The sequence below is a fragment of the Poromitra crassiceps genome, assembly GCF_964638095.1.
Source record: "Poromitra crassiceps genome assembly, chromosome: 4".
Taxonomy (NCBI): Eukaryota; Metazoa; Chordata; class Actinopteri; order Beryciformes; family Melamphaidae; genus Poromitra; species Poromitra crassiceps.
The window spans coordinates 46,290,821-46,305,758 of NC_139626.1; the positions used below are offsets into that span (position 1 = coordinate 46,290,821).

At 42.1% G+C, this 14,938-nt stretch overlaps 1 protein-coding gene across 1 annotated transcript; it reads left to right on the top strand.

Annotated features, from left to right (window-relative positions):
* Nucleotides 1-11: 11 nt before the first annotated feature.
* dnaja1 (DnaJ heat shock protein family (Hsp40) member A1) lies at nucleotides 12-11,251 on the top strand. The gene is made up of 9 exons (XM_083635513.1): nucleotides 12-123; nucleotides 604-754; nucleotides 2,221-2,410; nucleotides 3,332-3,436; nucleotides 4,424-4,651; nucleotides 4,779-4,893; nucleotides 5,377-5,492; nucleotides 6,192-6,292; nucleotides 7,496-11,251. Exons 2-9 carry the CDS (start codon nucleotides 623-625, stop codon nucleotides 7,730-7,732), a joined length of 1,224 nt encoding a protein of 407 aa, XP_083491639.1. The 5' UTR covers nucleotides 12-123; nucleotides 604-622; the 3' UTR covers nucleotides 7,733-11,251.
* The last annotated feature ends 3,687 nt before the right edge of the window (nucleotides 11,252-14,938 follow it).

Consider the following 14,938-nt stretch of genomic DNA (forward strand, 5'->3'; position numbering starts at 1 on the left):
GTCTGGCGCATAAAAGTGACGTCATTGGTTTAGACTTTGGTTTTGCCTCTAGTTCGAAGATTCTGGAACACGCCTTTCAGCTGAATTGATCAATTCTTCATTTAAACTGTTGTCTTTAAACAGGTAGGCCGCAGAACATTCTAATGTCCAATGTATTGTTTATACCGATGTCACACTTCCGTTGTTGAATGAACTTATTCGTGGGGAAAACGTTAGCCTAGCTAGCAAAATGGGCTAACTGTAACTAGCTAAAGGGGCTAATGTTAGCGTGCTAACGAAGACGTTCTACGTTGCCCAGCGTTGAGGAAAATGCTACGAAGGTTATGGGGTTTGTTTTCGTCGAGAACATATCATGGCTTAAGTTCTAGTTAGGCGGTTGTTATTGTGAACATTGATGACGTTACAGTTAGCTAGGTTACGCGTAACGTTGGCCTATTTACAAAGGGGAATCATATCCTGGTAACGGTTAGCTAGTCTTCCAAGTTGCGTTAGCTCAGTGCCTCAGTCAGGATCTGCGTTTTTGTCCAGGACCAACATGTGCCCCTAGGGGATTGGGGGGACAGGATAAACCTGTATTTAATTGTATTCTTCTGCTCTCCTCAGGTCAGCTCTGTAAGGCAGGATGGTGAAAGAAACAGGCTTTTATGACATGTTGGGTGTGAAGCCCAATGCCACACCAGATGAACTGAAAAAGGCCTATCGCAAACTAGCCCTGAAATACCACCCGGACAAAAACCCCACAGAGGGAGAGAAGGTACGTTGGATGATGTTGGCCTTGCTAACGTTAGCTTACTATTTGTACCGTTAGATATTTCATTTCCTCATTAACAATTGAAATGGGCTTAAAACACAATGTAGAGCTAATTCTTGAAATGTACTTGTCAAACAACACAAATATCGAATAAATAGTGTGTGAATACTTATTATGCTGCATTTCGTATCGTTGGTAGGTTTTCTTTTTGCTTTAGAGACAATATAAAAGGAACATTTCAATTCAAACTTTATTTCAGACACAAGCGCAGGTCCATATAAAACAATACAAGACATAAAATACATAAAGATACATTATAAATGCATAAGGACAACACTAAAATAAATACAAGGCATCATAAAACATAGAGGCTCTTTCTCCAATGTCGCCACAAAGGAGAATAGAACCTGGTGTTGCTTAAAGCGCAAATTATGCTCGAGCGAAATCGGAGGCGCTGACTGCGCCGAGGGGGTCGCCGCAGCTGGGCGTCCTCTCGGCGCATCTCGGCGTAGGGGGCATGCAGCACGTCGAAAATGTGACTCTGCGCCGTCAATTCATTGTTGTGAGGAATGAGGAAATGCCATTTCCTCATTTAACGTGCTTGTCCCTCATCTAGCAAAGCCTTCTGCAGGCTCACCGGAATGAGTTTTGAAATGGAGGGACAATAAAATGTTCCCCCACCGACATGATTGCAAGTTATTGGTAAACGACAAGTTACGTTTGAGTATGCACAGTCTCACTGTCGCCACTCGGCGGCGGCAAGGCTCCAAGTCGTGGCTGCGCAAAACCATGCCGGGCGCTTAAGGCAGGATTGGTTAAGGCCACAATAACCCTGTTCACAGAGGCATCTAATCGACATAAATCTGTACATGAGATTTCTCAAAAGTGCATTTAGTGTGGGTATACCTATAGTGACTAACAGCTGACTGGCACTATCCCAACGAGGGACACGCAATTTGAAGAGTTCTTTTGCAAAAACAGAAAACTTCATTTGTATGCATTTCTATAAATGCATAAGTAATATCAATCAAAAAAATCAAACTAGTTTTGATTCAGAAGGCCTGTGAAGTGTTTGTGCTATTTTACAGGAACTAGCAATCTCACATTGTGACATCATCCAGTGACATCACAATTGCTCCATGTGTGTGATCATCAGTGTGTGTCATCAGTGAGTGACCATCACTGATGACATCAATGATGTCATAGACATCACTGATAATGTCATAGACATTGTGACATCATCAGTGGGACAAAACTTTAAACAGACAGCCCACTTGCTCCCTTTTATAGATGATGATGATGATGATGATCTGTTTTGCAAACAAACTCTTAATTTCTAGAGCTCAGACATACAAACACACTCACTGAGAGTACTACCTTTCGAGCAGTTAGATGATAGATATTAGAATATAATAATAGAATAGATAATATCTTGCCACAAGTGATATATTTGTTGTCTTTTCTTGTAGTTCAAGCAGATCTCTCAGGCATATGAGATATTGTCAGATGCCAAGAAGAGAGAGGTGTATGACCGTGGCGGTGAGAAGGCTATAAAGGAAGGAGGAAATGGCGGCGGTGGTGGGGGGGGTTTTGCATCCCCCATGGACATCTTTGACATGTTTTTTGGAGGAGGTGGACGGATGCACCGGGAGAGAAGAGGTACAGTAAGATGATCAAATAATCCCCTACTATTGTACATCATGCCATAGGGCTGTCACTTTTTATTCGAAATTCGAATTTAACTTCGAATGTGGGGGAGGAGGCGGGGCATGTTCGAATGTAATTTGCCATGTTCGAACTTCGTATTATTATTATTTATTTATTTTTATTAATTAATTAATTAATTATTATTATTTATTTATTTTAATTAACCAAAATTAACCAACTGCTGCTTGCTGGTAATGTTAATCCCATGTCAGAAAAAGTCTTGTCGCGTTAGTCTCTTCTGAGAAAGATTGTCTCCAGGGTCTGAAAAGTTGTCTTGAGTTGGATGCAGCCAAGTTTGTGAGGCAGTGTTGTGACTGTGAGCGTCCAAGCTAACACAGCAGCGGAGAGGAGCTGACTGACTGGACCATTTTTTTTGTATATTCTTTTAATATTTTATATTATTTATACGATGTAACCGGCAGGCGCGGATTGCATAATCGAGCACGTCGTGCCGATGCCCGGTGGCCTGGCCTGCAAAAAAATAATAAAAAAAAACCCCCAAAAAACTGAATATATTCGAACATTTTGCGGGCAATTTGAAGTTTGTTCGAACTTTATTTTGGGAAAAAGTGACAGCCGACATGCCACAACCTCAGCATGCATAGATTGTTGTGTGATGCCTGTGTATCAGCTTTGCATTAAAGCGTTTCAATCAGATCAGGAACAGCCCTATTTTTGGGTGCTCTAAAAGTAATCTACCGTATATACGGTACGAACAATAAGAACAAGAACAAAGGGATTGATAAGAGAATTAAGGAATCTATTTTGAAAGAAACATTAAAGAATTGACTTTGATCAAATTGTCCTTCAACCTTATTCCTTGCAACAGTATTACTAAAAGTCTGTGATTTGTCTTATTTTGTCCAACCACAGGGAAGAATGTTGTTCATCAGCTCACAGTATCTTTGGAAGAGCTTTATAATGGAGCTACAAGAAAACTTGCTGTCCAGAAGAATGCTATTTGTGAAAGATGTGAAGGTATGCCCTTTGCCATACAATGTGAGATACGTTTACATGCAGAACACGCATGCCCACAGACGGTATTAGTCCCGGATTGGATTTGGTCGCTCAGGCAGGCTTTTCAGTGTGTGCAGATCCAGGAAGAGCAGTAGAAAAAGCTCTTTGTCCCATTTCAGAAAGCATCACTCACTCACGTTTGTAAATGATCTCCAATCCACGTTCACCACAGTTTATACCTTGGTAATAAACAACCTAAAGCAAAAGCAGCTTTCAACTTTGTTAGGCTGAGTGTAGTCTCGCAGTATCCAGCCATAGATAACTATGTCTGCTGCACAACTCTCGAACAAGTGATTTATGACCAGCCCCTAAGCCCTAAGACCAGAACAAAATGCATGACGGGCATATGAATTGACCAACCACAGACCACCTTATTTGCGTGACACAACTTGTGGGCGGTACATTTTGAACGATACACCAATGCACGCAGAGAGTCAGACTTCCACCGTGATGCTATTGGAGCCAGGGGATTTCCCCCCGGCACAACCCGGAAATGCTGACTTGTAGGGATGTCACAATATATCGTCCCACAATATATCGCGATATCAAAACGTGACAATATGTATCGTTGAGATGAAATCTCATATCGCGAGAAAAAGAAGCTGAACATGGTGGCACTGATCTGCATCTGATTGCATGCTCCCTCTCCTTTTCATTGCTTTGTTTGAACAGACGAGGGACGTTACAGACACAGAGGATGAAAATGGTGAAATTACTCAAATTAGTGTGGAGGATGTCCCCTCAACTTACAAACCGATCGCAAAAAAATATTGTCAAAGTATCGTATCGTTATCGTGAACCCAATATCATGTATCGTATCGTATCGTGAACTGAGTGTATCGTGACACCCCTACTGACTTGTGATTCAGACCCCGTGTCACTGGAAGTGTGCTGACCGGGTCTGACCACATGAGACTATGCTGAGCGCTAACAGTTTTTCCTCGTTAGGTCGCGGAGGTCGGAAAGGAGCGGTGGAGGTGTGCATGTCCTGCCACGGCGCCGGCGTGCAGGTCCGCTTGCACCAACTAGTACCAGGTATGGTCCAGCAACTGTCCACTGTGTGCCACAGCTGCCAGGGGCAAGGACAGCGCATCAGCCACAAGGACCGCTGTAAAACATGTGGTGGTCGGAAGATCATGCGGCAGAAGAAGATCTTGGAGGTCCACATTGATAAGGGTAAGAGTGCAAGAAGAACCAAAATCTAAATGCACCCACGACTGCTGGAAGATCAAAGTGACCTCGATGTTAGGGCACTGCGACCCTGCAGATAGTCACAAATCTAATATTTGACCCATTGGCACAGGAATGAAGGATGGGCAGAAGATTGTTTTCCATGGAGAGGGAGACCAGGAGCCGGGGCTTGAGCCAGGTGATATCATCATTGTGTTGGATCAGCGAGAACATCCACGTTTCACCAGGTAACGGATTCATTTGATCGTGACGTCATCAATGCTGGGTGAATTAATGAAAGATTCCTTTCCACTGCAAGAAGGGTATGTAGGCTGGTGGGCCAGGTCAGGTGGATTGGGTAAATAATCGTCGATTAACATGAATGATCCCTAAAGGAGAAAATTGGACATTGCAACAGCCTGAATTGGGCTCTTATGAATGCTCACCTTGAATTAAGGCACAAGGGAGAGTAACTTAATGTCCCCGTGTTCTGACAAGTAAAGGTTGTTGTAGTTTACTTCCTTTAACTTTGCAGCCTTTTTGGTTCAACTTCATCTGGCAGCATGAAGTTATTACGTTCTCTATGTTAGTCAATCTACCGTTAGGTAGTCTTTATGTTGCCCTGTGCTATGTAGCAGCCCAACTGGCTTTTTCAAAACCTCCAGTCTGATTGGCATGCAGTGAAATAGCCTCTGCTTTATTTTCACTCTTGTCCTTGGTGTTGGCACCAGGCGCAGGGAGGACCTGCTCATGACCATGGACTTACAGCTGGTCGAGGCCTTGTGCGGTTTCCAGAAGCCCGTTCAGACACTGGACAGTAGAACCATCCTCATCACCTCCCATCCAGGTAAATCAGACCTTCTCTGAACTGCACAGCTGGCTCTGACTCGTCAGATGTTCAACTGATGAGCCGACATGCTGCCAACCGTTTGCCTGAGAAGTTCTTTGATTTATATTATTCATAAGGTTGATGGTTATGGTTAAATATACAGTATCATATACAGTACATGCAAATGACATGAGTTGGTGACAGCGCTGCTTTACTATGCTCCTGATAGATGGAACAAGCTTCAGGACTATTAAACTGGACCGACTGGTCTCCGTAGAGACGTTCAGGGCACTATTTGAGAATGCGTTAGGAACGGCACCTGCTTTGCGTAGCCCTTTTAATTCTATGCATCTGTGATTTTTATGTTTTTTTATGTACTGCAATTTTGTAATTGTATTATTGTATATGCTGTAATCAGGGCGTCCTTGAAAATGAGACCTTGCTCTCAATGGTCCTCGCTGGATTAATAAAGGTTAATAATTAATAACGTCTGTTAATGGACTTTTTCACCAGCAGCCATTTTGTTTCGAAAAGGCAGAAAGTAACACAGGTGCAAGCAAACATTAAGGAGGGTTTCCAACTTCCAATCCATTGAGGTGTTCCAGTGCCGAGGCCCTTGTTAATGTTTTGCTTGCACCCGTGTTACTTACTGCCTTTTCGACACAGGTGAAAAAGGCTAATGTCATGGTTAAGGTGACCCTTTTCTGTTTACCACAGGGGATTTGATCAAGCCTGGAGACAAGAAGTGCGTCCAGAATGAGGGGATGCCCATGCACCGCAGGCCCTTTGAGAAGGGACGCCTTATTATTCACTTTTCAGTATGAAGTTTATCTTTATCTTACACACACACACACACACGCACACACACACACACACCATAACGAGTTCGGTCATGTATTGGCTTACATTAACTTTAGGTTGTTCCTGGATAGCATCAGCATAGCATGACAGACTCAGACGATGTCTGTATTGGGATTTCACACACACACACACACACACACACACACACACACACACACACACACACCACTTTATTCACCTATACTTGTCAACCATACAGTGCCTGTTCTCTACAGCACTATAATCTCTCAACATGCATGCAGATGGATATAGTTTAAATGAACACGTAGCAAAGTTGGTACTGAAGAGACAAGCTACTTGTCTGGAGATGCACTGGGAGTGGCAGTGAGTCAACCTGTTTCTGTAACTCCGGTTTCATTATAAAACAAGAAGCGCCACCCAGTGGATTAATCTGTTACTGCAAACAATGTCCCACAACACACACACACACACACACACACACTCTTCCTGCATTCACCAAATTGTTCTGCTGACCTGACCTGTCCATCTATCATAATGCAGGGTTCCCACGGGTCCTTGAAATAATTGAAACTTTGTGAATTTGAGAAAGAAAGAAAAAAAAATCAAAGCCTTGGAGGTTTTTGAAAATATACATAAATATACATCGGTCATTGAAAGTGCTTGGATTCATATATTTTGTGCCAGAATCTAAATGAAAGTGATTTTGATGTTTTCTTTAATAGATAGGTAAACACAGCAGAGTGTTCACACATTCAAGCCTCTCTCTTTTTTTAATTGTTGTCTGTAAGCTTCTGTCAAGCCTGCTAGTTCTCATTATAGATGGATTTGACAGAATTGTGTTGCTAGGGAACAGTTTGGAACCTACCTTATGTCCTGTCAGTTATTGTACTAGCAAACACTGCAACAGGAAGTTAGCTGGGGGGGGATTTAGAATGTTTATGCTGTTGAGTTAAAACCGTCTATAAACATTCTGAGTATTGTAACGGTAATTAACCTTGATCCGTGTCTCAAACTATGCTCTGTTGGGGGGTCCTTGATTTTGAGGAATTTGGTTGCTGGAAAGTCCTCGAAAAGAGCTTGAATTTGATCTTTAAGAAGGTGTGGGAACCCTGATAGTGAAGGTGTTTGTTTCCATCAGGCGGTGTTCCTCTTTAAGAAGGTGTGGGAACCCTGATAGTGAACGTGTTTGTTTCCATCAGGTGGTGTTCCCACAAGCCAACTTCCTCCCCAAGCACAAGCTGCAAGAGCTGGAGCGCTACCTGCCCGAGAAGCTGGAGGCAGACCAGCCGGAGAGCATGGACGACGACCTCTACATCTACGCCGACCTGGAGGACTGCGACGTGGAGAGCAGGAGAAGACGCGGCGGACGTCACCACTACTACATGGAGGAAGACGACTACGCTACCGCCGGGGGCGTCCAGTGCCAGACCTCTTGAACACACACCCGGCCCCTTCCTCATTCCAAATCCTTTAAGGCCTAACCCTCGTCTACAGAAAAGCACCTTTTTTTGGAATTCTGTGCACTTTTTATTTTATTACGTCTCTTAAAATCGTAACTGTTCACGCGTTGAAGTGTTCTTTCAAGCTGAATATCGAAGCTGTGACCCAAGACCCTCCTGATTTTTTTTTCTTTTTTACAATCGTTATTAAGCCTATTGGTGGATTGAAGCGATCCTGTTAAAGTTCCAGAACTGAACCAGCTTTGGACCCAAATGCATGGGACTCGCCTGTCATCTCTGGGACCTTTATTCTTTCTGCCCTTTTTTTTCGTTCTGTTTTTCCTTTTTTGCTTTTCGACATCTATCAACTGGCTGAAACACTCTGTTTTAAAGGCAAGGGCTTCTGCTATGACATTCAGAAGAAGGAAGAACTTTTTTGCCTAATCAAAAACTGCCTGCTTTAGACAGTTACACTAAAACCGATGCCAATAAAATAACTTTTTATAGTGTTGCGAAATCAGCTGTTGATTGGTTCAATTGTTTTGTGAAGACCCCATCATCTGCTGGTCTTGATGTGCATTGAGTGATAATAATTAAGCTATTGTACGCCGGTACCCTTTAAAGACGAGCTGAACCCCAAAATGACTATTTTATTAGTTCATTTTAGTATTTAATAATGTATGCAAAACAATCACAGAAATCAAATATATTTAGTTTTTCACACTTTTTCACATCAAAAGTTCATTTTTTAAGATTTCATTCATAACAGTAATCTACGGTTTGCTGACGTCACATAGTACTATCAAATTTCAACCTATCATGACATGGCAGCTGTCAATCAATCGTCATTTCTAGGTGAAAATTCTGCAGGCAAAATGGCTGTAATCTGGCAGAATTTCTAGCCCATAAACGAATTAATAACTTGGCCAATACGTATGTAACATACAAAATAAAACAAACTGCAATGTCCTGATGTAGAATGCAAAGGCATAACAGGTTCATTAAACTTGCATTCCAGGAATAACATTAACGTACGCGGGTCTTACCCCGGCCCCCCGGAGATTCGAGGTGGGCAGGCAGCACTCATGCATCGGATTCTCCGCTCCGGTCCACAGGGAAGCAGCTGGCCTCCCGGTTCTCTGCGGATCCCACCCGCGTAGCGCCACAACATGCTGAGCTGAATCCCACTCGATTTGGGGTCGTAACACGCCAGGATTGGCCAACGCCAAATCCAGTCCCCAGAATTGTCAAATCAAATCATCAACACACTATGGCCCGCCTCTGATCTCAGATTTGTTTTCAGATGGTTTTCAGTCCGATACGTCTCCGAGCCTCGCGCCACATGGGTTCAGGTCGTCTTTAAGGGCTATTTCGAAACAGTGTTGAGTATGAGACCAGAAGACCCAAAAGTATCCAATTTAAGGTCGTAATGATTCAAGCGGCAGAGTATTGAGGTTCAAGTCAAGTATTCGCAAGTCATGTCTCAGTTCAGACAAACAGTTTCACTTTTGAGCTCCTGCCTTGTGGTGTTTGTGATGTCACACAATTGCTTTTGTTGAAAACCTTGTCGAAAAAGTTGTGTGTATGTACAGGCCACTTTGATACATCTAATGCAGGGGGTGCCCAATAGGTAGGTAGGTCGTGATCTACCGGTCGATCTCGGGCCATCAATAAGTAGCTCGCCAAAGAAATCCAAGATGTATTAGTTTTATTTGATTTTGAATGCATAAATTAAATTCCACTCATGTATAGCTAAATCTGTGTCTACAGTATTTAACATAAGATTATAAAATCATGTTAAATAAATAATACTGTTAACATGTGCTCAATATGTACTTTTGGGGGGACAAGGGGAAAAGAAGCAGCCTGTGACTAGTTTTATTTTTTGTAAATAGCGCTCATCCTAAAAAAAAGTGTTGGCTCCCCTGATCTAATGTGTGTATGTACAGCCCACTTTGATATGAGCCAAATCATGTTCGATTTATGTCTGGGTAGATAATCAGGAAAATAAGCACATACCTTTAAGCGCACAGCCCCCCCCCCCCATCCCCCTTGTCACCCCATCCCACTTCCCGTATCCTCCTGGCTAGCCACTCCACCTACCCACCCCGTGATTCCCGACACTACCACATTCCTATCCTATTGCCCCCCCAACACCACCCATATCCCCCTAACCCACATATGGGCAAAATGCGGCCCCAGGGCCGCACCCGGCTAGCCTGGGTAAACCCAGCCTTCAACCTGATGTCACAGGCTATGCCTGTAGCGTGACTGACTGATGGTACATAGAGGTCACGTGGAGGCTGGGTTTACCCAGGCTGGCACCCGGCCCCTGGACCATCTCAATCCGGTCCTCAAAAGAAAAGAAAACAACTCCCAAAAACTCAATAAAAGGCAGAATTATGTTAATAAATCTCATCTGCTACAGCCATTGGATTTGTATAACTATATATATTTATATATAATTAATATCTGGGGATTAACAGGAGAAATGACCAATCACAGCGGGAGAGAGGGTTCAAAATAAGGAGACTCCCACAAAAATCAGGAGTGTTTGCGGGTATGATGGCCAATGTGTGTCCCTTCGCTCAGTATGGCCCTCTGGGGAAAAAATTGCCCACCCCTGCCCTAGCCACAAACTCTACCCACTCCCCGAATCCTGACTCTCTACCACCTTCCTATCCCTAGCTATGATCCTTTTCCCACTAAAATCACTAAACGTCCATGACGGACTGACTGTCCTGACTTTTCCATGCCCTCACCCCGGCAGGTCCGCTGGCCCAGCGTCCGTGGGAAAAAGGGTGACTTAACAGATTGACTGCCTGCCTTGGTGGTAAAACGTTTCCCTGTGTCTGAGTTGCTCTCCCGACTGTATGAAGAGTAGATAATACCTAGGTTTTCGTTAAAGGTTGACTGTTCATGAGCTCATGTATGGTATGTGTCAATTAATTAATTACCAAATGAAATTATGTTCTATTAAGTGGAAATATCACTTCAGCAATTATCTCTGTGGTGTGTTTTAGAAGCTCCATCTGGAATTTCTGACTAATCAAAGTAGCCATTTAAACTGTGTTTGTGTACTGATACAGGCTAAACAAAAACATGTTTTGTGTGTTTCTAGTCCTAATTTGTATATGCCAAAGGGGTTGAGGTGGACCGTGGGAGGGACCGGAAATTTGCACACCTGACACCTCATTGAAGTGTCTGCCTGTTCTTAAGCCTTATCCTTAACATAACTTGAGAGCAAACTTATGCAGTTGGTTTACTTGTGACTTTACTTTGGATATTTTGAAAATTAACAGCTATGCTCATTGCTCACCAGAAGAGGGACTAATCAGATCCATTTATATTGTTCTTGTAAACAGATGAACATTTATCAGTGCTGCTGATGATAATGGCTTGTCGGGGTAGCTCAACATTTGAATGAAAAGAAAACTCAAATGTGTTGTCTTAATTGTATGCATAATATGGACCAATCAACAACTTGTTTATGCTCATAATTTATAATTAAAGTAAATCCAGTTTGATGCTATTTTCGTATTGGAATGTTTTGTGAGAGTATAACATTCATTTCTCTAAATGGTTTGAATTTTACTCTAGGCTACTGTAAAAGGCTGTATGGCATGGCTGAAATGAAATTATAAGCATGTAGGTGATAGACAGATGGTTCATCCAATCACCTGCCAAATACTTTTTGAAAGTGCCTGCCCCTTTTAAACAGTTTTTTTTTAAACAAACCCTCTGGCAGTGTCAGGTTAGTACCCTGATACCTTGCAAAGTTGCAGGCACGTTTATTGTAATGCATAAATACACCAATAACACAAAACGCAACACCGAGGCTGTAAACAAGAGGGGGCAGAGCAGACTAGTTTTTGAGGAAGCTCAGATCCTTCAATGCGTGCAGCAAGATGTTGCATATCTTTTACCAGTCTGCCGTATATACAACATATCAACATAATACAACATAAGTGATTAGTTGTCCATTATTTTGTGCAGTTTGTCTTATCACTCCATTCATATCAGCCAGTTTTTTGATTGATTGATTGAGTTCTTTATTGATAATGAATACACAGTATATACTATATACATACACAGGCCCACCATTATCAAAAGGATAAAAACGCAATAAAGCTAACAGCTTATTTCCATTGCGGTCCTCATGATGACTGTTATAAAATGTGTACTGTTGTGTGTATTAGGGATGGGCATCGAATTTCGAATTTTCGAATAATCGTTGTTATTATCAAGGTCGACTTTTATTATTGAAATTCGAAATTCGGATTTTTTTTTTTTTTTTTTTTTTTTTTTGAGTGAAATGTTGCATTGTCTCCCCTGATTCTAAGTATAGTCAAATCGCTTGGTTTGAGCAAGTAAAACAATTTTTATAAGCATTTTAAGCAAGGTTTATGGAAAAATGAATGGCGGATGAAATCCCATGAAGAGGGAGAGGGGGTGACTTTGGCACCCCTTTGGCACTCAGACCTGAGCCTACTAAATATTTAATGAACCACTCATGATTGTCAAAACTGTTTTTTATTTTCGAAAATGTCAATGTCATGTAACATGTTCTTTACTTCAGTGGTGCAATGCTTGTTTGAGCTAAAAATCCACAGCAGAAGCTTTTTATATTAATTAATAAAGCCGTAGACTTAGAATCAGGGGAGACAATGCAACATTTCACTCACAAAAAAAAAAAAAAAATACATTTTTTATTTTTTTTACATTTTTATTTTTATTTTCGAATTTCGAATTAAATTCGAATTTGGCCAGCGAATTTCGAATAGTGTTTTTGCTAGAAATGCCCATCCCTAGTGTGTATGTCTGGATGTGTGTAAGTGTATAACAGTGTGAGTGCCACAAGCACTTGTCAGAGTCTGAGGGTAACGCGTGGGTGTGCCTGCCACGCAGGGGGGAGAATGATATGGGAAAGTGGGGCACAGTGAATAACCAATAAAAATAAGCATAAAATAAAATAAAAGACAATTTGTGCTATTAAAAAATAAACCCATCAAATCCTAATAAAAACATACATTAAAATATAATCAAGTAAAATAAATCAAATAAAATAAGATCTAATAAAATACAGGGTCGAGTGAAACACCGGCTCAGTTACTGGCTGGCTGACAACAGGTCGCCCCCCACCTCAAACACCTTGGCTACCATCAAATCCAGCCTACATGTACCTATACTGGACAATATATTATAAGATACTATAACATTACATATCATTACCATACAACATTATATACTATATAATAATATAGATATAATATAATATATAATATAATAATATAATACCACAATATAACACAATACATTAAATCCAGGTTCTGCTTCTCATGATCCAATTCTTGACTTTTATTTTGAAAGAGGGATATGGGCTGATTGTCTTAATCTCAGCTGGGAGACTGTTCCAGGCTACTGCCGCTGAGTATAGAAATGAATTCTGGCCAATGCATCTTTTGCATTTTACTGGGACCAAGTCTGTCGGGCTCCCTCTAGTGCCGTGACTATGTACGTCGCTGACCTTGGTGAAGTAATTTATGAGGTATTTTGGGACTACATTATTGACTATCCTGTGGACCATGCCGAGTTTGATTTGTGTTACTCTTTCATCTACTCTGAGCCACTTGAGGCTGTCGAAATGAGACTGTAGTAGGTGAGTCCTGGGGTTCAATTGTAAAATGAGTCTAACTAATCTATTTTGCGCTGTCTGGAGCCTGTTTTTCAGTGACAATGTGATGCTGGTGTACCATGATGAACATGCGTAATCATATTGACACTGAACCAGGGCCCCCGCTAGAATTTCCAAAGCATATCTGTTAACAGAGGTTGAAATCCTGGTGAGGAACTTCACTCTCTGGTTAACCTTTTTGGCTACCCTCTGCGCCATGCTCTCTCCTGATAAGGTGTTGTCCAACACACAGCCCAAGTATGTAACCTCCTCTCTGGCTGAGACCTCAACTTCTCCCACCACTACCCTAAACCCCGGAGACCTCCTCAATTTGATGGTAGAACCAAAGAGAATGGCTTCTGTCTTACCTAAGTGGAGGGACAACCTGTTATCAACCAGCCAGCAACTGATCCTGAGTAGTTCTCGGCTGAGGATCATTTCTACCTCCCCTTTTTCTTGGTGTGAGACCAGTAGAGCAGCATCGTCCGCAAAAAGAAGCAGATCACAATCACAGGCAGATTTCATGTCGTTGACATATAGAAGAAATAAGACTGGACCTAAAATGCTCCCTTGAGGCACCCCGCAAGTTGGCTCTAGTGAAGATGACATGGTGCCATTCACTTCCACCACTTGCTTCCTCCCCCTTAGGTATGACTCTACCCACCTTAGCGAAGCACTGTTAAAACCCATAGCCTTCATTTTGAATAACAGTATATCATGGTTCACAGTGTCAAAGGCTTTTTGTAAATCTAATAAAACCATTCCACAATATTTACCTTTGTCTACTTCTGTTCTGATTTGGTCTGTCAGGTACAGCAAACATGTGTCTGTGGAGTGAGATATTCTGAACCCCGACTGATACTCATACAGGATGTTGTTTGTTGACAGGTATTCATTTATTTGCTCAAAGATGATTCTTTCCATTACCTTTGACACCGTGCTGAGGATCGAGACAGGACGGTAATTCCCCGGGTCTAATTTATTTCCTTTTTTATAGATAGGAATAACTCTGGCTGATTTAAGATCAGTGGGAAAATGCCCCTTTTCAATGGACTTGTTTAGAATAAATGTTATACATGGAGCAATTGTCTCCGCTGCATCCCTCAAGAATCTGGCGGGAATCTTGTCCTGTCCTGTTGCCTTCGCAGGGTTGAGGGCCTTAAGTAGGGCCCTACTTAGCTGCTAGTAGGCACAGAAGGTCGTTATCAGAGATTCGTTATCAGCCATAGGTTTACATTTCACGTGTAAATCATATTTGAATGCTTTTTGTTATTTAATCCTAAACCTAACCCTAAATTGTTTTATTTGCCTAAATATAAAGTTGTTTGATAACAGCCATTCCGACCTACTAGCAGGTCCAGTAGGTCGTTATCAGCCATAGGAATGGGGCTGATGTCAAGCCTACTGAGTGAATGGGGTGACAACAGTCAGATCGGGTAGCAGACCTCAGTCACTTGCTGAGTGCAAGTCCCCGGATGATGTGTCTCTGAACAGTTGAAAGCACATCTGGCGACTTGCAGGGCGACTTG